Raw genomic sequence first — 26,846 nt, 5'->3', positions numbered from 1 at the left:
AATCCTAAACCAACGGTTTAGTAATCATTCTGAGAATCCTAGAAGCCTAGAAGTGCCCCCATTATGCTTTTTCAAATATTACCTTTCATGCAGTGTGTAATATTGCTGTCTGTGAATGTAAACAGTCTTACACTATTGTTGAGAGAGGTCAGATTAGTTCCAGCTTTTGTGTACACACAGTTCTGGCATAGATGGGGTCTCAAAACGTTCTTTCAGGAAACACAAGAAACACACATTCAGGAAATTCTACACATTTTAATAACACTTTAAAATTTCCCATTTTTTATGGAAGTTCCTCATATAGACCTATAGCACGGATGTATGCTACATGTACACTGCTACATACGCCTACACATTATTGTCATTGTACTTTTGATGACAAGACATTTAGGTTCTTAAGTCTCCGAGGCAAAAAGGAACATTGACAGATATCAGTAGTAGTAGTAGTAGTAATTTCAAATAAATCCCTAGCCTGTGTGGTTTAAATAACAAATTTAAATGTAATTTGAATGAAAATGCAACCTTTTTTTATATCCAAAACAAGCCATTAGGCAATACAGCATTTGGCTGATATATTGCTGAGATGTGTGCTAAAGTATATTCAGCGTAATCTAAAGATCCATTCAGCCTTGTAGCATCACTGGATAGGCACAACACTTACAAGCAAGTGATATTTTCAAAACAAATGACTTAAGATGCATGTAAAATATCACTAAAGATTAGTGATGACTATAAATAAATACAAAACAATAGCAGGCGATACATACTCGTTATATTGTAAATGGTCCCAAACCCTGGACAGTCAACATAAAATTACAAAAGGTGAAAACAATAACTAAAAAACTGATTCTTGCATTGAAAATGACTCAGTAACATCAAACAACAACTTATCAAGACTGGATTCGCACTTTGAATCAGTATCAGTAAGCGTTAGGGAATAAAAAAAAACTATTTCAGGACATTCCAGGGGACAAACGATGTAATCAATCTAGGGAAAATACCTCTGCAACGACAAGGCCTCTAAAACAACATCTATTTGCACAGAGGGGAAGTCTACAGCGCAGACACATGCAAAACCCAACAGCTCAGGAAATCAATGCCTTAAAACAAAACTACAAAAGAGAGAACAGTGGAATAGCAAAACATTTATAAAATGCTTCATATATCATCAAGCTCACGGGTCACGCACAAAAAGACTATGATCAAAGCATTGCCAACAAATTTAATTCAGCATCAAAAATGTATATTTGTGTTCTGCTTGAAGATCAGTAGAGCCCATATTTACAGTGCTAACGCTTGGCATACCCTTTGGTTTAGTTTCTAAATAACTTCAAACTTAAAACATAACACTGCATTTGAAGCATTTTTATGATGGAAATCTAATTTTCAATTGACATGGAGGAAAACCGCTGATCTAAACTGGGAACATTTGTATAAACAGTGGCAAATAGTCACTTGATACTATGTTTCTTGATAAAACATCTTGCCAGTAGCTTTCCTCAAAATCTACCCAGCGGTGATCAGTATATTTAATACAGTTACTTCATACTTAAGCCTGTTTTATGTATTGAAGTGCTGTAAAAAGGTCCACTGTCTGCTGCTACATCTGGAGTAAATAATAACCAGTGCAAACTAGGCTACATACTGTAGATGGCAAAATACTTACTGAGAAGTAACTTAACCAAGACACTTTGGGCAGCATATGGTTTGACAAGCACAAGCAGGCGAGGCCACTGATTATACTGTTTATTATGGAGTTAATGCTCTGGACTGACATGTCATTATTTTGTGAGCAAGAAAAACGTAACAGAAGAAGTTGACCTTGGCCAGTTTGTACGAACTCCATCATCCAGTGTCCCGCCCTATTCTGACAGGGTTGATTTGTCTTTGTCTAATATTGCTTGTGAACAGGATGCTACAATACTCACTATACAAAAGTAAAGGCAATGAAATAATGACGGCTTGGTTTGTTTGTTCTGTCATTGGCATCTGGGAGAAAAAACTTAATTTTTCAGAAGACCACAAAAATCTGGAAAAAAAAAAGCTGACTTGGCACTCTGTATCATTATAAAAGGCATAGTTCACTCCAAAATGAAAATTTGGTTATTATTTAATTACCCTCATGTACTTCCAAACTAGTTTTTCTTCTAAAAGAAGGCATTTTAAAGAATCTCTCATCGTTTTTTGTCCATACAGTGAATTTCAAAGGAGCCCAAATGTGGTTTTGTTTTTGACCCAATTGACTTTCATTGCAAGGACAAAAACAGTTTTTGAACATTACTCAAAAAGGAAGAAAGTCATACATGTTTGGAACAACATTAGAGTGAGTAAATGATGAAAGAACTTGTCTGATCCGATGGAAAAAGTTGTATTATCGTAAGGTTCAAGGTCATATCTAATTCTCAAGACTCGATTTCAATCTTTGAACACATAGCCATTCATACCATCCATTCCTCGCAGCCTCAACCCTGTGATATTGCTTCTACCCTGACTAAAGTCTAGATCTGCAAAATGCCCACCGCATGGCAGACTAACCCTGACACAGCATTAAACGCATGGCGAAACAACCATCAGACCTGACTTTGAGTGCCACTGTGGGAAAATCAAGCACTGGTTTACAAAAAGGAAGACCGAAACTGCTGATTCACACAATTTATCATCAAGTCCGGACGAGTAATTGTGCAGTAATGTGGACGTAACATAGCATAACACAAGGGTGCGTCTTTCTTTACAACTTCATTTAAACCTTCTGTTCTACTAAGTTTGCTGGTATGGAAGGTGCATATGACAGGATAGGACCGATTCTTAGATTTTTTTCATTCTTTTGATGGCTGGAATAAAGGTTTAAACGTGACATTGTGAAACAACTGTACCGCTTGGATTCACGCCCCTTTCATCAAGAATTTAGGCATTGAGCCAGTAATTCAACAAATCACTTTATGTCAGAATAGTCAATATGAGCCAAGTAGTTATTTGACCAAAGTCGGTTTTGTTCGATGCGTGTAAAACAGCTGTTTAAGCTGATACCAAACAAAGTGTGTCATAGGTACCAACACCTTAACCACCGAGGCAAAAGCACTTGTCCAGGCACACAAAGTTTCGGCCAAGCAGCACAAATAAATGCAAGAGCGTGTGAACAGGAACCATCCTTAACTGAAAGAAAGACTCACAGAGCTCCAGTTCAAGAGCAGTGATTAGGAGTTGGGAGAAGGTCAGAAGTTCCGTGTGGTGTTGAAAGAGTTGGTGAGGAAGGGGGCGCTGGGGGCACTGGGGGCAGTATATGGTGGTGGAGGAGGGCTGGTGGTGCTGAATTCAGGGAAGGGCTTCAGGCCCATCTGTTTATTGTCCTGGAGCTTCCGCACCACCACACGGCAGAACTCCTCGCTGTGCCGCTCACAAGTGTCCAGAAGCTTCCGCACCTTGGCGGTACGTGTGGGTTGGTTCACGACCAGTTCATAGTCCTCGCGCATCAGCAGCTCACGAGACAACAGAGCATCTAAACTCTGATTGAGACACGCCTCCGTCATTTGCCGCACAACTTCCTCCCTTCGAGCAGCGATCCAGCGAGCCGCCGGTCCCTGAAAGTCCAATGCTGGAACAAAATCTGCAAAGACAGTTAGGAGCAGGAGGCGGACATTAAGTAGAGCCCGAATCAAGGGATGTCAAAATTACTGGTACTCTGTATTAGGGCTGGGCGATACATGAAAAAATATTAAAATCAATAAATCACCTTAAAAATTAATTGCAATATACGATATATCAGGGATTAAAAATGTATTGGTTTGTTCTGAGCAAAGACAGTAAGCAAAGGTTTCCTTTCAAAAGGTTACTGGTTAGAACAAAATAAAACTACGGCTTTTAGGGATGCAACAACTAATCGAGGAAAATCGATAATAATCTATAATGAAAATCATCAACAACGATTCTCATTATTGATTAGTCGATCTGCACTGGATAATGCATTTCTAAGGACAAAATGCATCTAAAATAGTGGAGTGGAAAGCTGCTGCCGGAAAGGTACATGAGCCAAGCAGCCAAAACATGAGAATTCTTTCATTTTAAGCGTCAAGCTCATGCATTAGTGTTTACCATACCCTGTCATGCGGTTTGACAGATGCGTGTGTCCTCAGCGCAAAGCGTTAATTTTACAGGCTATATCCACTGATCTATATAGAGAACAGTAGTTATATCCTTATCTGTAAATGTTCATTTCAATTTCAAATTTCAATTTTTGCATGGAAAATGTCAGTCTGACATTAAGCTTCAAACTTCATGTGCATGCACGTCAAACAGACAGAATGCAGTCGAGAGGGAGACCATTAATATTCAGCGCAAAAACATTCATTTATCTGCTGTTGGACGCTAAATTTAGGTTTAAAAGTCAACATCTAATTCACGTATTTTGAGTAGTAACTGTAAAGCATAACAGCGTGTAATTGAATATAAATGTAAGATGTTTCTACAGGATAAAGAAATGACAGTAACAGGTTACTTTGTCCATAGTGAATGTGTTTCTGCAGAAACATTCCTCTTATCCGCTAACACAGAGTGTGTTTTTTGTGTTTTTGTTTTATATTTTAATGTAGGGATTTAAAAGTGTCCTTAGCAAACAATGTATAGCAAAGATATACCCTTACGAAAATTAACCATGATTCTATTAGATAGTAAAACCATGTTTTTTGGCGTATTGATTACAATTTGTAGAACCACACAAATACGTAGTTAAACTATGAATTGAAGCAAAACTATGGTTAATTTGTGGTTACCATGGAATAACTACAATAACCCTGTTTTATTTATTTTTTATTATTGGTTCATTTTTGTAAGGTATATTCACTATGTATGTTTTCATAGCACTCAGCTGACACGTTTGTTTGAAGGACAGCATTGGGCAGGATGTGGAATAGTGTGTTTTGTCAGAAAAAAAGGGCTCATTTATCTGATTAATCAGAAAAATAATCGGCCAACTAATCGATTACCAAAATAACCGTTAGTTGCAGCCCTGACTGCTTTATTTATTCAGAAACAAGACATTTTAAAATTGTATTAGTCTAGCACAACGCTCCCAACACTGGAAACTCTGATGGCGCTTAAATCAATAAATATTCTCATTGGTTCTTGCAGAAGCTCAAAAGTGCTACGTAACACGAGAATGAACCTCATCGGTTCTTGCGGAAGCTCAAACGTGGTTTGTAACATTAGAATGAATCTCATTTGTTCTCGTATGTCAAATGAACATGCTTCCGATTCAGTTTACCACAACTGATGTGTGTTGATGAATGTTTATGTAAATAAAAGCCTAAATTCAATCTGTTCATCATATAAAGCGATTGTGTCTCTTCAGAAAATTGACTAAACCGCTCAGTTCATACGGATTCGTTTTATGATCTCTTTATGTACTTTTTTGACATTTAAATTTTTGGGTGAACTATCCCTTTAAGATGAGAGAAAACACTTCCAATTCAGTTAACTCACTGTTATCACCCAGCCCTACTCTGAACCCAGTTGATACACTCTCAGAAAGCTGTCACTGGAACGATACCCTTTAAAAAAATTATAATATGTACTCTTTAGGTACTAATATCTATGCTTTAGGTACAAAGGTGTGGCTTTTGGGATGTACCGTCCTAGTGACAGCTGTTCTACCTTTTTTTCCCCAAGAGTGTAGCAACTTTGAAATAGAAACTGCAGATGCAGATGCTCCAGCCCTGTTCAGGGTGTGGCTAACAGGTGTTGTTACCTTGTGGGTGTGTCTGCAGAGTGAGGGGATGTATGGCAAGAGCCAGATCAATTTCACTCTGAGGCGCAAGTGGTTTGAAAGGTATGTTGAGGTCGGACACGGGCTGTGCCGTCTGGTTTTCAGTGCTGAGGTTGTTCCGAGAGCAGTTGTCCATAAGTGGCTTTGGAGGATCAAGTGGAAGGGACATTAACGATGACTGCGGACCAGTCTGAGCACTTGACACACCTGATGATGTAAAACAGTTACAATAAATTAACCAAAAAAAAACAAACAAAAAAAAAACAATACACAAAGAGCATCACCCCAATATTGTGTCATTTACTCATTAGGGTTTTTCACACTGTGCTTAACCCTGTGTTATTGCGGTTCTGAACACCACTTGTAATTTGTGAGGCAGGGTAAGCAGGTTTACCCGGGATTATAGCAGCACTTTTGCTGTGTTAACCCCGTATTGCGGTGCCAAATGTGTGTAGTGTGCAACAACGTGGTGTTAAGGCCTGTACACACCGGGACGAATATCGCACACGCTTATCGCCAGCGTTTTTCGTGACGTTTTTCGGCGCGTCTTGAGTGTTCACACCCAAGCGATTTCCACTGGCGATGCGCCGAGTGAACGTGCACATTCAGTAGATGCGCTCACGATACACAAGGTGGTGCTGCGGCACTTACGCTTCTGACACTCGCTTGTCACACAGAAGAAGAGGAGAGACAGTATTTACGTGCTTGCCAAAACCACAGATATATTATGTCTATGGCAAAAGCATTCACACACTTTTTGCTAACTGGCAAGCAGCATTAGCAGCCCATCTTCTTCTTTGTCTACTTACTACTTCTTCGTCGTATCAATGTGTGCTCGGCAAGACCGATTTTGTGCTTGAGCGCCACCAAGTCGTGTTTTACTGTCACTTCAGCAGCTCCAGGCACGTGAACAAAAGCGCTGATCTCATTGGTTGGCCAGTTTTTAACGCGCCGCGTCAAAATAAAAAAACGAACCCGAGGCGTTTTTTTTAAAATGACGCTTTTACGCCTGCCGTTTTATGCGTCAGTGTGAACACTCACATTGGCGCCCATTGTTTAGTCACGAGGCGTTAAACGTCGGCGATAAACGCGCGTGAAAATAGTCCCGGTGTGAACAGGCCTTTAGAATGTTACTGCTAGACTTAGCAACCAACAGCCAATCGCGTGCCTCATATTCACGTGCTTTGTCAGAGGAAACAACCTCAGTCATGGAAACACCCCGCATTGTATAAATGTTTCAGCGGGGAAAAATATGAGATGTGGAGATGGAAAATACGTGAATTGAAGCGAAGAGACAATTTAATTAGCTTTATAGTCCGAAAAAGTCTATTCAGGTGAAAATTGATAATATACAGTAATACGAGGATGCACAACGAGAGCCTTTATGTAAATAGGTTGCATGCTGCATTTGTCCAATCAATGACACTGACACAGTGCAAATAATAATGTTAACATAATTCAGGAATGTAGAGTAGGAAATGACAGATTAAAAATAGCCAACCCAGGTTAAGTATGAGCAATGTGAAACAAAGCAAGATTACCCAGGATTCCTTTTATTAGGGGTTTAGAATGATCCAGGGTTAACCATTTCAAGTGTGAAATGCCCCATTGTGACACTTTTCCATTTAACATTTCCAGCAATTCTGTGTTCCATTGAAGAAATTGAGTCAGCCAAGTGGGAAACAACATGTGGGTGAGCAATTGATGGGAGAATTACATTTTTGTTGTTGTTGAGTGATCTATCCCTTTCAGAAGAAATTAGTCTTACCTTGAGAGGGATTTGATATCGTGAGGAAGCCCGGGTGGGACATTTCTGCTTCCTGGGAAGAGCAGGAGCCTGATCCAGATGTGGAACTGTTGTCCTGTCATATAACACGAAGAAGAAAATTAAGACGCTCCCCAGACTGTTCTCATCACTGGTTAAAATTCTGAATAAACAAAACAGGACCTATATACATGTACATATAAATAAAATAAATTGTAACTCACTGGCCAAGGGATGTTTTGCTCCTTCATACTCTTTTCCTCAATTCTTTTCCCATTTGTTTGAGTTGATGAGCAACCACTTGATGGCCTCATAAACTGACGGAAGAAAGGAAAGAAAAATTACAATACATTAATACGTTTTTGACCTCACAACTTGAAGATACAAATCAAACTACTTCCACTAACTAAATCCAGACTAATACAGGCATGAAAAAATATTTCTCAATACATAATACATCCATGCATGGTCAGGCTTAAAGACTCACCTTTGTTCGTTTGACTTCCAACACCGCTTCCAAGACATCAATCTCATCAAATCTTCTCAACATGGGCTCCAGTTCAATAAGACAATCTGTAAGGTACAGAAAAAGCAGCTATTAAGCTACAAAATGCATAAAGACTCAATGCATGGTCCTGTGGTGGTTGATTTTGTTATGTGGTGTCAGAATGCTTTTTAAAACTTAATGTTCTTAAAACCAAAGAGATAATTATTGACTTTAGCTCTAGGAAACATTCTATAAAGTATAAACAAACAACTATCAATGGAATGGGTGTTGAGAGTGTTGAACAGTTTAAGTATTTGGGTAATATTTTATATAATAAATGGTATTTTCTCCAAATAAGCTCTGTGTAAGAGGAGGCTGCAGAGATTGTCCTGCTTGAGGAACCATATATATATTATATATATGGGATTGTCTTATGATTGTATGCTGCAAGCAACCAAATTGCTCTTGGGAAATAAATAAAGATGAACCGAACTACTCCGCAGCGGTTGGCATCCCGTCCGGTCTAAAATAGCCTGAATATAAACACTTTTATTATAGGCATACCACAGTGATCCAGGATAAGACAAAAACATGGTTTGGAAAATGCATTCATAATGTGCTCTCATTATATACATACATCTTGAACAATGAAAAAGTTAAAATCAGCTCAAGCACAACCATTAGTACTAGCAGCATCTGGTTATTACAATAACTAGGTAAAGACACTAGTTTCACCATTTTAATTGTCCCTTTGGGTGTACCCTCAAAACAGATGTGAAGAATGTGAGCTGCTCTCTGAAAGCAATTTAAATGGGAGACAGCGAGTCTCATTACACTTTAATAAGTGTGAATTTATACACCAAGCATTCCCAAACATTTTAGTTAGCTGAACTTCCTTTGACCAAAAATGTTTACCTCATGAGATTAAGGTGATTTTAGTTTTCAATAATTTAACTAATTCTCATGTTTCTCTGACCATCAACAGTGGTTCACTTTCAGTTGGATTCACACCAGTAGAGTTCTGCAGGGGTGACTCAAAAACAAGTCTGCATTTTATAATCATAATCCATCATCCTGCAGTCAATGTTTTTTTTTTTTTTTTTAATGGGTTTCAATACACTATATTGCGAGAAGTATTGGGACACCCCTCCAAATAATTGATTTCAGGTATTCCAATCACTTCCATGACCACAGATGTATAAAAACAAGCACCTATGCATACAGACTTCTTCTACAAACATTTGTGAAAGAATGGGTCGCTCTCAGGAGCTCAGTGAATTCAAGTGTGGTACCGTGATAGGTTGCCACCTGTGTACCGGCAAATTTCCTCACTACTAAATATTCCACTGTCAACTGTTAGTGGTATTATAACAAAGTGGAAGCAATTAGGAACAACAGCAACTCAGCCACGAGGTGGTAGGCCACGTAAAATCACAGAGCGGGGTCAGCACATGTGCATATCTCCTCACAGTGCATTAGGATGATATAGACAATCTTTTGCTGCACATCAGAACTATATTCTTTGGTTCTACTCATTGTGATGGATGATTAAGGAAATTTGGGCTTTGTGCTTCCTCATATTTATACTCCTGTGGAACAAGAAGTTATAGCTAGACAATTTCATGTTTCTAGCCACCCTGGTGTGCTAATTAAAATATTATTGGGAATACTTCAGAGATATATTACTCATAAAAAGTTCTAGGGGTGACAATAATTGTGGCCAACATGTTTTGGGGAGAATTTTATTTTGCTTTTATTTATTGTTTAATGAAAGATCAATTATTTTTTGCCATCTTGTTCTCATTTTTACCTGAGGTGCCAATAATTCTGACCACAACTGTCAGTAATATGATCCCAGCGATTCTCAAAATGGACACAACGTGTCGGGGACATTAAACAGGAAAACGCATCTACTCACTAGTCCACTTTCACAGCCTCATTGTGTTTATAATTGCGCTCTTGAAAACTATCCAAACTCTAATTTTCAGGTAATTTTTTTTTTAAATGAAGACAAAGAGTTGTTGGAAGAATAGTGATGGTGACGTTGAAGTCTTGCGACTGTGGTGTAGTTAATTTATAGCCTATATTTCGCTTTTTACGGCTGACGATTGTATTTAGAACTCAAAATTCATAAAAGTTGTGTTTCAACTGTGAAGATTGTCATGATGAATGTGTAAGAGCTTATTTTCTACAATAATCCGAAAGCAAATAGAAAACCTGTTGAGAGAACCAGGGAGATGCTAACTTCTTAGTTGCCCTACAAAAATATTTAGCCACTGCAGTGCTCTATTGTGAACCATTTCAGAGCTCACGTTTCAGAAATTGGAAAACCATTTTCATATATTGAACTCAACTGAACCCAGGTCAGCCTCAAAAGCTCTTACTCAACATTGCCTAGAGTTTACAAGGAAGTAAAATGTCTATTGTTAATGGGGCATGTTGAGAACTAAATCCAGATATTAGACCTTTGCACGGTTTGATTTAATTACCGTTTTATTAAACGTATCTGGTTAAAAGATAATTATATTTGAATAATGAAGATGACCCCACGGCTCTCTCTGTCTGTCACAGTTATTTCCTCAGTCCTGATTTGTAGCAGGTTTGCAAAAGAGAAATCTTCAGAAAACTGAACTGTAATGACTCAACATTACATTTTACTAGTCTGTAACGGCAAATTTGATCATGAACTGACAAAATTGCCAGTAAAGACCGATGACAATAGTGGTTAGACATTTAAAATATTTAACAAACCACAAGAACGGCTCACCCTACTGGATTGTGACAGCATGAGTTAAACAAGGATTATGAAAAGCAGAGGAAAGGTCAAAGGTGGGGTGCAGGCTGACACTCACTGAGAAAGGAGGGTCGTTCATCTGGGTTGGCGGTCCAGCCGCAGGTCATGAGGTTAATGAGGGTCTCTCGACTGGGAATGTCTGCCGGCAGACTATCCAGGCCTGTGTCAGGTCGAGATCCTCTGAGGACGCTGAACATGATCTGCATGGGATTGGTGGCCTCTGCTCACAAAGAGAACAAAAGGACAACGTCAGACGATGGTTGAATGTTGCCTGGATAGATGACTGCTGAAGTTTATGAAATGGAGGAGGAAGTGACCATGAGGGGAACTCTGTGTCATGATATTCTTTGCATCACAAACACGACACAGCAAAATCTGTTTGGTATTGAGTAGGGCTGCACAAGGAATTTGATACTATTATAATTTATCAATATTTTGAATTTGCGTACAACACAAACCGGACGGGAGCCGCTCCGGTGGAGAACAGTGACTGGATCGAAAACCTTCAGATGAAAAACAGCTCGTCGCAATTGCGCTGTAATTTTAGAAAGTGAAAGCGGCGGCTCTCTTGCACTGTGTGACATGACAGACAACTACTTGTCCAGACTGGTTTCGTTCACAAAGCGCGTTTTCCGGGGAATGCGGTTGTGAGTCACGGGTGTGAATTCGGTTATCGAATGCAGTTGTCACTCCCATAAATAACTGAACTATGGGTGAATGTAACCATATTAAAAACTCATATACAGAACTGACGACGGTGTGTGAACGTGGCCTTACAACCAATCAGACGTGCCCATTTTATGCATGAACACAATGGTGAATGAGGAGTTTAAATTAGTCTATAGGCCCATCAGCAATGCCAGTTACTACTCTGCCAGGTTTTAAGCATTCTGATTAACATTCATTATTTGAGGCACTGTTTCTGTGACTCGTTTAAGTATGGCATTATACAGCCCTTAAAAAGTGTAATAAAACCATATGTAGACACAGTGCTGTTTATTTATGCCCTTTTCTTAAAGGTATGATTCCATTCCGTGCAGATCCGGCCCAGCCGGTACGGATATGATTTAATTTTCCACTGTGGAATTTTTATTTTATTTTTGTATTATTATTAATTTGTATTTATGTTGCTCAAATAATGTGCTTAGCCAGCTACAGAGAAATTGCCAGCAAGGCAACAGACAAGTGACTAATCTTGAGTGGCGATATCACTACACACATTCTACCAGCGTGGTTAGACAACTGTGCTGAGAATTCCAGGCGAGAATAGTTTGCCGTACCATATAACTGGAACCGCTCCTTACCGTTCTTAGAAACATTCGGCCCCATGGTGAAAAAAGCAGTTATATGTTTGCTTGTCTTAAGCACACAAAGAGAATAAACTACTGTGCCTACTCAGAACTTAACAGATTCAGCTCAAAATAATGTCATGTCAAACCCAAATAAAATTTGCATTAATAAACTAAATCTAAATCACATCTCTTGGCTGAAGTTTCAATAAATTATTGTTTTTAAAATAAGCTATTTTTATGTGACTTGATAAAAATGTAATAGAATCAAGTTTCCAGTGTGCTTTATTAAGAAACACCCTGACTGACTCCTTGTGTGATCGTGCTGTTAACCCAAGAACCGTTAAAACCACTTCGGTCAGATGTGTGATTGTTTTGTAAAGCAGAAAACTAGATTGGTAATGTTTTTGATGATTTTGGTGATGTTCAAAAAACAAAAACAGTTTTAGGCCACATTCAAGTGTGTGGGAAATTTAGCCTAACAAGACCGGTCATTGAATTCACTGGTACACTTCTCTATCACACATGGTCACCCAACATACCTTCAAATGGTATCCGTCTTGAAAGCACTTCCCACATGATGATGGCGTAACTGAAAGAGGAATCGTAGAACAGATGAGTGAATGGTTTGTCTGTTGCCATGCAGTCTCTAAACCACATCTGGCAATCCCCTTTGGAGATAAAACACAGTGTCCAATCTGCCCAGTGATTTCAACATGTCCTATGACTAATCACAAAACCTCAGGCCTGTTGGCAGGTTGACATTTAGCTCCTAAATCACTTCCTTTTTTTTGACCAGCACAGTACATGAATAAAATAAAGGCCTCTTTTGTGAGGAGTTTTGGTGAACTATGAGTAACCCCAGAAACTGGTTTATGGATAATTTCCCATTATCTATTTTTGTTTTGGAAAATTGTAAACAAATACACCGATAATTTCCAATATCCAATACCGGCTGCTACATGCCTCCCTCCCAAAGATGATGAACAATGAAGTTTCTTTTTTTCATTCACTTGTGACTTGGATAAGGATTTTATAGATTATAGATTCCTAGCTGATTAAATATTTTAGAGATAACTAGAAAGGAAGTGTCATGAACCATGAACAAGTGGGAGTGTAAAGGGGAGAAAACCAATAAAAGACAGCCTGTGTGGAATAAATATTATGTGACTGTAGAAAGAAAAAAATATTTAAAAAATAAGATATTTGGGGGCACTTTAATCGCTTTTTAAACACAACAAAAAAAATTATCATATCATGTGAGACTACAAACACCTTATGAACAAATTAAATAAGTTTTGACCATTCTTAGAAATATCAACACATTTGTATAACTTTCCAGAGCTATCGGTCTATATGAAAAATTAAAAAAAGTAAATTTTTATTGCGTTTACAAGCACTACACTCTCCGAACAAATGAAATACAAGTTTAACACAGAAAGAATAAAGGCATAGTGACTTTTTTTTTTTTTGCATTCTTCTTTGAATTTCTGATTTACATCATTGTCTTCTGTATCTGAATAATCAATCATGTCATTGCATTTATGATCAGACATACATCTGTATTAGTAGCATAAGAAGACACAATTGAGTTTGAAGTTTTGTTTGGAGCATGTGAAAATATTTCTATAGAAATTGAAACAAGCCTCCAGTCCAGATATCACCCGTTTCACACATGATCTGTTTGCAGCACGTATGCAGTGCAGAGGCAGAATGGGCTCATTATACTTTCACCTAATATGCGTTTGCAATGCGCAACTGATCAGTGGCTGTATACCACAAATACTAGTATCTATTAGTTCTCATTATTTAGATTTCAAATCCAAATGCACTGGGAATCATATTTTTTGTGCAAATAAAGCTATTTCAAATTGCTATTTTGAGGCAACTGAAAACGACAAAAAACTTGAGTCAACCTAAAGTCAATAGCGCAGTATTTTTTGTGTTATTTAAAGGGCGTGTTAGTAATACTAGGCTAATATGCGCCTGTAGGCAGGTGTACAACGCACGTGCATTCTGCGCATTACACACACACAGGAGCAGCAGCACAAAAACATCCCAAATATTAAAAATAAAAGGATTAGAATGTAAAAGATTATTACTGTGTACATAAAGATAAAAATGCCTACATGTCCTAATGGCTAGTCTTTGCATGTATCAGCATTACCTATTTGCAGTAATGACGAATGAAATTGGCTAATTATTTGTGTATTGACCAATCGTGACAGTACACACATGTATTTAAACTGACATGTCAGGTTGAGAGTGTCTATATTCCGACATGTAAATAGTGAATCTGCAATGGTACAAGCGCAACTGGCTTTTAAAGGGAATTGGTTTATTGCATGTTACGCCCAACCCTTTTGGACCATGCGCCTGGTGCGCCGATTTTTCCGTCATTAAACTAGCAAAAGTGGACTCGGATATGCCCTAAGTGCATGTGCGCCATGCGCTTCAGACCATGTGCTCAGATCCTTAAAATAGGGCCCAACGTGTTGGTTCAGCTTTGTTTTTTAAAGCAGAAGTGGCTGAAAAAAATAAAAATAAATAAAAAACACTTCCCCATTAATAATTAACATGAGTGCTATGATTGTTTTCATAGATGTGCCACCAGTACATATCTGTTAAAATCTCAAAAAATGCGTTTTAGGGTTTCATGACCCTTTAAGATGTTTTATGGTCAAAGACGAGACAATTTTGATGTCTGCATCAATTTAAATTTACAGAAGTCATTTTATATACATAAAAAACATGTTAAAATGTCTACTTTAATATTTCAAATAACTTTTGTCAAAATAAAAGGTCAACATATGGGGGAAATAATGTTCCAAAGTCTAAAATTGTCATTCAGCGTAATGGTCCAGACTTGATTTTGCCATTACATCTTTAAATAAACATCAAATACCAAGTAAAAAAATATATTTGTTATCTTGGCATTTTCAAATAAGTGTTGGCTGTGCTATATTAAAAAGAACTGTCTTATTTTATTGTTTTAGTATTGAAATAACCAGGGGAGTTTGGTCCTGAAAATGCAGCTTTTCATTCATTTAGTGTAACATCAAGAAGCCATTCTGAAATCATTGAAAACAGACGGTCTTTCGACAGTCTGTGACATCATCAAAAGGCACCCTGAAGACCATGAAGTGCTGAAGAAAAGTGAATTTATTGCCCTTAAATATTTGATAATTCCACCATTCCTGGTGTGGTAGCCTAAGTTACAAAAATGCACATTCAGTGAAATGCCTGAAAACAGTTATATTGTTAGATTTTTTTAAAAATAAGTAGATGTTGTGAATAATTGTGATTAACTTTACTGGTCAAGCTCACTGTTTGATAAAGGTTGCCAGTTGAGGGCCTGCAATTCCAGCTGAAGTAGAAGTTTCGTCATTCAGGGTAATGTGTTTTTCATTCAGTGTAATGCAAATTCTCTGTTAAGCCATAGTGTGTCACTGTATAAATAACAATTTTAGCATCTTATTTATATTACAGATCAATGAGGACAAATACGTGGTAAACTTAAATATTCATATTTTAATGCATTTTTGTTTCATTTGTGTTATTGATTCATGTTATTGAGTTGAAAGGCACTGTAAAATGCCACAAAGCCAAAAAGTAAATGCAGACCCTGTAACTAGGGTGGCACTCTTAAAGTCCATTCACACCAAGAACAATAAATATTATGATAATTATAATGGTAACTATATCAGCGTTGACACGATAACACTGTTCATTCTAAGCATGTACTGTAGTTTTGTCGTCTGATGCTTTAAATGCTGAAGCTCTTTGAGGCGGTATGGATTCTGATTGCCTGTCAATGCATTTATCGTTCATTAGCTGAAAAAAATTAAAAATACAAATAAACGCCCTGAAAGTGATGTCACAATATCGTTTCTCTGTGCCTTTAACTTAATAGTTGTTGTGTGGACTCTACTATTCTTTTACATTTAGAATTTTTTTTTTCAACTAGCCTATCTTTATCATTATTGTTATCATATTTGGTGTGAACAGGCCTTTAGCAAGGAAAAGAGAAAAGTATTCAGGATTGTGATTGTCAGATTAATAGCTCACCACCAATATTTCTGAACAGAGAGTTTCCCCCTCACTACGGTATGTCACAAGTTCAAAAGAGACCATTGAGGGGATTCTCCACCCAAAATACCAGTCCTGATAACATAATTTATGTTGGGAAACAAAAAGTATTCATAAATATAGCTGCAAGGAGAAATTTTTGGAGCCGAGCAAGTCGGAAACAAAGTGACAAGCAAGCATGGCAGGGAGGAATAACAGTAGAATACAATTCTTATTATCTGCTTCTGCCCTCATTTATGAATATTATTAAAACTAATTTAATGATACAGACTAATACTAAAAACATTGCAAAGGGGGCCCCTTTTTGGCAAAATGTCATTCAGAGTAACAAACCATGGTCATTCAGCGTAACGGATATAATTATGTAAAAATAAAACAATATACTTATTCTGACCAGTAATTATTAAAATATATAAAAGAATAAGTTATCATACTAAATTGTATTATATTTTAAATGATTTTCACTTCCTTAAAAAAAACTTCTTGCTGACAAATGGGTAAAACCCAGTGGTTTGAAGGATAGTGGCAAAGTATAAAGATTTAAAAATTACAATGAATTAGTATTTGAGGGCTGCACTGTGATCCTTATATAGAGTCTTTTAATATGTCATCAAATAATTTCCTGTTTTAAATATTCCTAATAAGGTTTTCTGATATATAAATATTATGACATTTTAGTGGGTGTCTTCTGTAAATCATGGTAAGAAGAAATGTATGATGATATTTTTTTTGCTAAGAAAAATATATAATCAAACAGGACAAATTCTAATGTACAGGGAACTAAATTAATTTTAATTTAAAGCTGTATTACACATTTATTTTTTTGATGCTTGAATTTTCCAGGCATTGAAATCACAATTTTAAAATTCCCTGATATTTTCAGGCTCACCACAGGATTGAGGGTGAGACATGTCCCTAATCTGACAGGAATTTTGCTTAGTCAGAAACAGACTGGTGCCATGGTGCATTAAGAACAGTTGAAAATTTTAAGGGGCAACCCCAAAAATATGGGAACTGGGAGAGCAGTAGTTAAAAATCCTGTAGTAGAAATCATTTGAAACTCAGGAGGAAGTTCACTCATCCAGGCAAAACTGGAAGCTTTATAGAATCTACAGAAACTGACCTGTACATGTCATATTTGACATCTGTTCTGCGGTTCTTGGAAGGCTCATACTCCTCAGGTGGCATATAGATGACCGTGCCTCCCATTTCGGCAGGTTTGGAGCCGGACCCTTTAGTGATAGAGAGCTGACGCCATTTAGACAAGCCAAAATCAGCTATCTATTCACAAACACAGACATAAAAGACACACTTTAGATCAGAAAGTTCAATGTGAAGTTAAAACAAAATACACAATATACTTAAACTGATTAATGGTTGAGTTAAAATAACCAATATGAGGGTTTTCAATGGCCACTCTAGATATCGAAAGACCAGGGTAGGAATGGAGCTACATTTATCTTGTTTTGTTACAAACTTCTGTGGGGAGAAAAATGAATGATGTTCTTTTCCATTTTCCAGTTACAATGAAAATTAACTGAGACTTTAACGGCTGGATGTGAATAATGCTAAAGTTTCGTGATGGGTCATTCCGTGTCAACTCAACCAGAGGTCCCCGGCTAAAATTTGTATTTTGATAATGTTTTGTCCAGTGAAAGAAATACATAAATAAAGAAGAAAGCCAAAATATTAAATTTCATGGCTGTATATTTAAATTAAATATTTTCTTTTGGATTTGGAGCCAACTTACAGGGGGTGAAAAGGACTTTAGAAAGATGGCAGCATCATTTTTATTTTTACTCAGAGGTCTATTAGATAAATCTGTTTACTTTAGCAATCTTTGTATCATTAAATGTCAACAGTGAAAGTAAAAAAAAAAAATCTTGTATTTTTTTTAGTCCCAAGTTTGCAAGCCTGTAACTAATTATTAAAATACCTTAATATCCTTTTTGGTTCTTAACAAACATTTATTTTGCTTTCTTCATTTTAAAGGCCCTATATGGTTAAATCCCAGACATATGGAGATCTTAATGCAGCTCCATGAGTAAATTGGTCAATTCTACACATTTTCATACAGTTGATATTTATCTCCTTTTAAAGGAGGAACATCTAAAGAACAAATCATGTTGAAACTAGAAACGCATCTCATTTTATTCCAATCAACACAGTTGCATAGATCATAACTTAGCATATTTTTTCCAAAGTTTGCCTATAACTCTACAAGTATTCAAGATATCTAAATATCCTTCTAGATTTTAATTCTTAATAAACTTTTCTTTTGGCAAAAGAACATCTTCATTTTTAAAGTCCTATATGGTTCAATCCCATAGATGTGGGGACTCCATGTTCAAATTTGTGAATTTTACCCATTTTCAAAGGTCTAAAACCAAATGTAGATAACTTCTCAAATAGCTGATACTTATTGTGTTTAAAGAGGAAAAAGTCTAAAGAACAAATAATACTGAAACTAGACATGTATCCTGTTTCCCTCTCAAAATAATTGCATACAACATTCCTCCAACAAGTGCTTTTTCCCCCCATTTTTGAACTTTAAAGGGTAACTAAACCCCTGCTCAGTAGTGATGTGTCGTTCATGAACGATTCGTTCACGAACTTTAATATGACTCGGGACTACCGAGTTGTCTCAAAGAGTGATTCGTTCATTTTGTGTTGACCGCGCATGCGCATTACGCTGAATCTGTACTGGAAACAACAAAAATGATTAGTTCATCTTTCGAGTCTCGAGTCTCGAGTTCGGGTTTGAGTCTTTCGTTCTTCCTGTCAGTCCCATAGAGTCTATGCTGTCAGTAACGGAAACAGAAAAGATTAGTTCTTACGAGTCTTTCGGGTTTGACGTTTGAGTCATTCGTTCTTTTGCCACGTGACTTGTCACACGTAGTTATTTTTATTTTTTATTTTTTATATAGATAATTCTCAGTTAATATGTGTGTATATATATATGTGTGTGTGTGTGTGTGTGTGTGCTATATGATTCAAAATGAGTAATAGTCTAATTGACTTGATTTTGTGATGTTAGACTTGAATAGTCAATATATTTCGCATATTTGTTTATGTCTGATATTAACTGAGAATTATCTATATAAAAAATAAAAATAACTACGTGTGACAAGTCACGTGGCAAAAGAACGAATGACTGAAACGTCAAACCCGAAAGACTCGTAAGGACTAATCTTTTCTGTTTCCGTTACTGACAGCATAGACTCTATGGGACTGACAGGAAGAACGAAAGACTCAAACCCGAACTCGAGACTCGAAAGATGAACTAATCATTCTGTTCCCGGACCTGTGTCACATGGCCCGGCCCAGCCCCAGATCAGATTCAGACACAGACGAGTCGACAACTAACGTCTCGAGGAGTTCGAAGACACGAGAGGCGGAGAACAAACGTGATAAATATGAAGTTGAAAAAGAAAGAATGTCTAGGATCAGGAGGTGAGGTGAACTAACAGAGTTAGACTGCAATAGCCTGACCCAACAACTAATCAATTAATTAAACGTTTCAGTTTCTTATAATTTGGCTTTGGTTGCAGTACCCTATAGTTTATTTTTATTTAGTTTTACAAATGTAATCAACATTTTCATAAGTACTAGATGGGTTGGGCTATTTAACATGTCATTTTAATTATATTTTTCTGAAATGAACGAAATGACTCGAAAAAAGATTAGTTCATTTTGCTGAACGAGACTCAAAGATCCGAGTCAGTAAAATGATCCGAACTTCCCACTACTACCTCTCAGAGCTTAACTCCACCCACTGGCAATTTTTGAAAAATGCTGGAAAAGTGGGCAGAGCCCAGCGGAGACAGAGGGGACGAACCGAGGGCAGGGCTGAGCGGAGGGCGTGCACCTGAGACCCGCAGTGACGGATTGATTGACAGCTGTCAGACTCGCGAGTCGCAAAGATGGAGAATGACTGGAGTGACGCCAGCTTTGCAACAGAGCGGTCATTCTCTCCCACCTTCACCTGAAGTGGAGGAGGGTGAATTGTCTGTAGACACAGACCCAGAGCCTTATCAATGCGAGCCGCTGGCTCAAACTGCGTTAACTCCCGATGCCGACGATGCTAGTGAAGTAGCAGCGCAAGAGAACTGACCTAATCTATGAACAGTCAAATTCTTACACACTGAATGCCACTAAAATAGATCAGATATCTGATACATACGATGTATTTTCATTCAAATTAACTGAATCAATAAGCAGCGCAGGACTAATAAGTTCAGACCTAAAAGCCTATAAACAGATTTCCTCAAATAAGTTAGACTACGCCAGCAAGTTACGGTATTGTTGCCCGTTACCGCGGCAACCACTTGCGTGTCAAGGTTTGAAAGCGCGTCTCATGTATGAAAATGATCTGTACACATGACGGGCGGCAATAATATCGCAAGAAAAGCCTGACGTGTACTGGCAACTGCATTATTTAACCGTATTTTCTTCATTACAATGTTAAAGCAAGTGTCAAGTCAGTTTCATTCATAATGTTTCTACTTCACGTAACATGACAGTTCATACTGGAGTGAAGCCGTTCTCATCGTGTGATTGGGGGAAACATTTCTGAGGGCGTGGTGAGCTCGTGTCAGGGGCGCGGATAGTGAGCACTTTGGCAGCACTTTGGCGGTTTTACACCATATTTTATAGAATTAAAACACTTTATACTCAAATGTTAAAACATTTACTCGAATCAATGAACAGCATTAATAAAGCCCCAGTATTACAGATCATTAACTAAAAACAGTTGGTTTAGGGTTTAGTTACCCTTTAACTATTGGCATATAATGCAACAAAGATTGCTAAAGTCATCAGATTTAACTGATAGATCTACCAATCTCGGTGTAAAATAAAAAATAATGCCATAAAGTCATTTTTACCCCCCCTGTAATTTGGCCTACAAATCTCAGGTGAAAATTTACATTTTGACCAAATCAAATCCACAAAAATTACAAGACATGTTAATAAGTCATAGCTAATTTCCAAGGTACAAGTATTCGCTTATTATCTTCAAAAGGGTAGTAGTAAGATTTTCAAGCTGGGGAAGAAACATGAAACTTAAAATTAAAATAAATATAATGGTATGAATATAATATAATATATAATAATATAAAAATAAATAAAATAGATGTGAAAGAGAAGGGCAAAGTTACAAGATACTGACACTGATAACATTCAGACAAATATGGATTTCAGCACATTAACAATGACTTGCATTCCAACAAGGATTACATGCAAAAAGATCAACAGTTGATCACCTTGACAATCAAATAACTCAGCTAGGAATTTCAAGCATTTGCAAGTCCCAGGACAAAAATCTACACATCTTCAATCTAAACTAATTGTCCAAATGCACAAACCTTAGCGTGGTACTCCCCATCCATCAGGATGTTCTGAGTTTTGAGATCATGGTGTAGAAGGGGTGGAGTCATATTGTGGAGGAAGTTGACCCCTAGAGCAATCTCATAAAGAAAACGAAGCCTCAATGGCCAGGCCACCACTGGGTACATATCTTTCTGTGACGCAATAAGAAAATACAGAAATTCAAGAAGCTGTATGCCACAAAGGGGAAAGTGAAACTGTGCATTACTCAAACCGGAACGCATTATACTAATACTACTAGACTAAACAGAAAGCGTGTCATGTAAAGGAATGCTGTTGTGTACAGTTGTACCTCATGTAGTATCTCATCCAGTGAACCATTGGTCATGTACTCAGTCACAATGCAGAAGAACTCAGGCTCATTACACACCCCGAAGATCTGGATGATGTGGTTAAATCGAGCTTTGTGAAGCACCTCAGCTTCCTTCAATAAACAATTCCTTTCCCTGGGGAAAAAAAAAACCTTAATGATTATGCAATCGGCTGGTAGGGTTTCTCAACCACCAGACAACATTATGTGACAAGATGCTGACTGTCAGGGTTCCCACAGATTTTGACCATTATTTATGTTCTAAACTTGTAAAACTTTCATTCTTCCATGGATGTTATTGAACACAGGAACAGGTGAAACTAGGGCTGTGCAATTAATCGAATTTCGTTTCGATTTCGATTTTGCCTCCCAACGATCACCAAAATAGTACAATCGAGAAAAAACGATTATTTTGCCATGTTCAGTTTTGCAAGAACACTCTTATTTTGTCTTGCGTTCTGAATGAAACGCGCACGCGCTCATCCGCCCCTACCGAAGCCACAAATCTCTCTCAGTTTGTGAGTCTCGTGACTCGTGTGCATATCATCCGCTGGAATTTAAAAACTCGGCGCGAGTAAAGATGGCAGAAGGAGGGCAGTTACAGCAGCGTTTGGTGAGCAAAAAAGGCAAAACCAACTCCGTTGTCTGGGAACAGTTTGGCTTCGAGGAATCAGACGACGAGCAGAAACATGCTACATGCAAGATTTGCTACATGGCAGTGGCTGCAACGCAAGGGAACACCACGAATTTGTTTAACCACTTGAAAATTAAACAGAGTGACCTATGACAATCTAATAAAGAAACAAAAACTGACGAGAGCAGGGGTGCCGTGTAAACGTCCTTTTTCCCCCTCATATTTTTCAAATGATTCTCTCTTTGTAAACTTTGTTCAATGCATGCGAGTGCTGCCATATTTTCGAATATGACCAGTCGTTTTCACCGTCATCACCTGGGTTCAGTGCCAGAAGACGCGAATGAGAAGCCGCGCGCGCTGTGAGAAAATGTATCTCTGTGCGCTCATCCGAGAGCGCGCACACGTCTCTCAGCGCGCAAATATTGAGTTCTCTTTCAAGTCTTGCTCTTGAACGGACAAACTCACACAAAACGTATGTCAACATGTCCATCTTGATGAGTATTCTAGCATACATAGTCTGTATATGCCTTAAGTGAACTTTATACAGTCGACGCATATCCGATCATTAGGTCTTAAAGAGGCAGTAGCCTTTACTGCTGTCTGTTTAATGTCAAACAACAAAAGACAAGGACATCACTCAACGCTCTTGATTGAATAGCTTTTGTAAGTTTAATAGGATTAATCTTTAATTTATGCACTCAAATATGCAATGTTATTTTACATTTGACACATTTCTGTACCTGAAAACTAATGTTAGACGTACCTGAAAAGCATATCTAGCCGAACCATATTGTTGATCTTATTTATTTGTGGTTATCATTTTTATGTGAATACTTTTATACTTTGATTTGAATATATGTTATATTATTTATTTTAATAGTTCAAAAAGTACAACAAATGTTACAATTTCAATTGAATTGTTGAAAGGTGTATTTTTAATAAATACAACACATTCCCAAAGTCATGTGAAATAATCGTGTTACATAATCGTGATTTCAATATTGACCAAAATAATCGTGATTATGATTTTTTCCATAATCGAGCAGCCCTAGGTGAAACTTTAAAAATGTAAAAAGTCATTGCGCTACATTCATCTTGTTTTGTGGGTTGTTCTGTCAACTCAACCAGAGGTCCCTGGGTAAAAATTTAGATTTTTGTCTGGTGAAAAAATTTGATTTTCTTTTTCCTGAAAATGTTAGGTAATGTTATCGCATTGGACTAAAACTTACTGACTTTGCTCAAACAGGGTATAACTACTTTAGTACTTTTTGGGGATTTTTTTCCTCACCTTATTACACTTCCCAGTCAAAAATTAGCAGCCAACAAAAAATAGCTTATAGGCTAAATCTTGCATGCTATATTATCACTAAATATTGGATTAAGTCTTTTTGTCAACTTTTTTTTGCTTTCAATTAGGACTGGTTTTGTATTTCTTTTTGGAACGGTTTGATCTGAGCTTATGCATCTCAGTATTTGTGGATAATTTTGTCAATATTAAATAAAATATGAAAATAAAATTGCACAGTTTATCAGTGTGCTTTAATGTTTAACCTAAACCTACCCATCACCTAAAAAAATAAATAATAATTTATCCATTTCCCTCTTGGGGACCGCAGTTAGTTCTTTCATCAATTACTCACCATGATATAGTTCCAAATCCATTAGACTTTTGTTCATCTTCGATCTTCAAGGTCGTAAAAGTAATCCATATGGATTGAGCTGTTAAATCCAAGTATTCTGAAGAGACAGGATTGCTATAAATTATGAACATGCCCGTATAAAAATTATCAATATTTAAAATGTGAATAGAAGCCTAAATTAAATCTGTTAATCATATAAAGCAATTGTGTCCCTTCAGAATACTTGGATTTAACAGCTCGATCTACATGGATTACTTTCAAGATCTCTTTATGAACTTTTGTAAATTTTTTGGTAGAATGGACTTTATATGAAGGGACAGATCTGTCAGGTTTCATTAAAAATGTCTTCATTTGTGTTTTGAAGATTAATGAAATATCTTACGGGCTTGGAACGACATGAGGGTGAGTAAATGATGACATTTCTTAATTTTTGTGTGAACCTACAGGTAATCTAAATGCTAATTTACCCTATTCTTTTATTATTATTTTTTTTTAATTAATTACAATATTAATCCAAATATTGGCTGACACTGATTTAAAAAAAATCTCTAAAATAGGTGGATAAACAATATGACAGATATCTTGCATCCCAAGAACAGACCAGCAAATTATTCAGAATGTGTTCAATAGAAGGAAAACACATGAGGGTGAGTAAATGGCAGAACTTTAATTCTAAGTGGACTATTGCTTTTTTCTTTATGCTAAATATTTCCATTTCTTTCATTCTTTAGTTTTCCTCTCCATTTAATTTTTTTTATCCAGGCCAGGAAAACACATTCCATGACACATGATCGTATAAACACTGAACTGTGGACAAAAACATTCAAGCTGTAACTCAGTGCTTATTAACCCAAAACAATCAGTCGGTGTTTGTCCCAAAAGAGCCCCTGATAGTACACATACATCTCGGAGACGTCTATTTGATGTGCATGTTTTCATCTGAAAGGTGTATTGTGTTTGTATAGTGTTTGCTCATCTGCAACAAGTCTCCTATGACATTTCCTGTCAGGTGTAAAGTAGACATTTAGAAAACATCTTTAATGTTTATGATTTAGAATTGGGGTGTTACGATGCTCTCATGTCATGATTCAATACATATCATGATACTGAACTCACAATATGATATTACTGCGAAACTCCAAGACATACTGTATGGTAAAAGGTTGACAACAGGTTTTTTTTTCTTCTGCTGATTAAAATGCTACATTTTTAGGCTTGGACTTGGTGCTGGTAACCCAAATGCACAGGACAATGTTGACACCAGAATAAAAATATTCATAATTCTGAAGCTGAAAATACAGAATTATTTTAGACGAATATTCTTGCACTCTGCCACTCACTAGATCTATTTAAATAAACGTAGTCTACTTTTTTACTGGTAACAAAAGACATTTGACATTATCAGGACCCACAAATATCCCACCATTGCATTATAATACATTATATTCAAACTTGAATTTTTTTCCTCACACAGTCATTTTTATTTTGAGTTAACTATACAACAGAATGTCACTATCCACGATACATATATTATTGCATTTTTGTATTGCGATATATTGTGACATGATATATTGTTACACCATTTAGAATGCATGTAAAACTAACTTGTTTATCAGATGTTTGTACACAGCAGATGCTTTCCAGGTCTTTAACAGACATCTTGGAGACGTACGTGTGCCATCTTAGTCAAAAATACATAGAGTATATAAATAAATATATATTATATGTATAAATATAACTCTTGAACATACAGTCCCGCAGAACGATGCTGTCTGACTACATACGTAACCTCACAAGTGCTGCATTTTAGTTTAGATCCGTGACCTGTGATGTGCACAGCATTCTTTTCTAAACACCTGCAGCAACCAGCATATAGCAGACTGAAACCATCCAGGCACACAGAACAAACCCCAACAATTTGATCAGTAGCAAATTACATTTTGACAGTTCTTTAGGGACACACAAGGACAGTGCATTTGAGGTAGCAAGCAGAGCTCACAAGTGAACTAAGTGAACTCACCTCTCACCAACCGGAGAATCCAGTTTCAAGCACTTGATCGCCACGGTGGTGCGCCAGTCGCTGTGCTGCGCCCTGAACACCGTCCCGAATCCTCCTTTACTGATGTAGTGCAGATCCGTTAGTTTCCGATACGGGATCACCGGTAAGGTGCTGGTGAGACTGCAGATGTTGACGCAGCCGGTGTGCTCCATGTTTCAGGATATCTTGAGATGAAACGGGCCCGTTCAGCTTCAGCAGAAAGGGGAACTGAAAACGCACAGCTACTGCTGAAAACCCTCACACAGATCGCGCATGTCTCTACATGTTCTGAATGCGGACTATATTACCCAGAGATTGGTTTTTGACTAAATTGTGTAGGCAAAATATCCTCGTTAATAGTGTCACTGAATAAGATGGAAAGAGTGAGTCCTACAGCTCGCGTTTGGAGACACGCCCCCAGCCCGAACAACGCATTTTACACCACGCCATAAAACAAAATAGCAAATTAACCACAAAATCGAATTAAATCAATAGAGTTTGATATTTAACTATGACGAAACGTGGTTATAGTGGTGGGTTTGCGCTCGGCAAATATTTCGCAGGTGTGTATGTGTGTGTGTGAATGAGTGGTCGGACTAAAACCGCGACGTGATGTTTTTTTTTAGGAACCTCCCGTCTAGTCCCGCCCTTGAC

General features: G+C 37.3%; 1 protein-coding gene across 1 annotated transcript; it reads right to left on the bottom strand.

Annotated features, from left to right (window-relative positions):
• Positions 1-237: 237 nt before the first annotated feature.
• Positions 238-26,846, bottom strand: ripk2 (receptor-interacting serine-threonine kinase 2). The gene is made up of 11 exons (XM_079820408.1): positions 26,175-26,846; positions 21,863-22,016; positions 21,549-21,704; positions 17,306-17,463; positions 12,636-12,685; positions 10,863-11,024; positions 8,011-8,096; positions 7,748-7,840; positions 7,527-7,620; positions 5,741-5,965; positions 238-3,604 (listed from the first exon to the last, which is right to left on the bottom strand). The coding sequence occupies exons 1-11, from the start codon at positions 26,363-26,365 to the stop codon at positions 3,213-3,215; spliced, it is 1,761 nt and encodes a 586-aa protein (XP_079676534.1). The 5' UTR covers positions 26,366-26,846; the 3' UTR covers positions 238-3,212.

This window comes from Gobio gobio (genome assembly GCF_949357685.1).
Source record: "Gobio gobio genome assembly, chromosome: 6".
In the NCBI taxonomy this organism is placed as follows: domain Eukaryota; kingdom Metazoa; phylum Chordata; class Actinopteri; order Cypriniformes; family Gobionidae; genus Gobio; species Gobio gobio.
The sequence above is the reverse complement of the archived record's forward strand: the minus strand, read 5'-3'. Positions and strand labels throughout refer to the sequence as shown.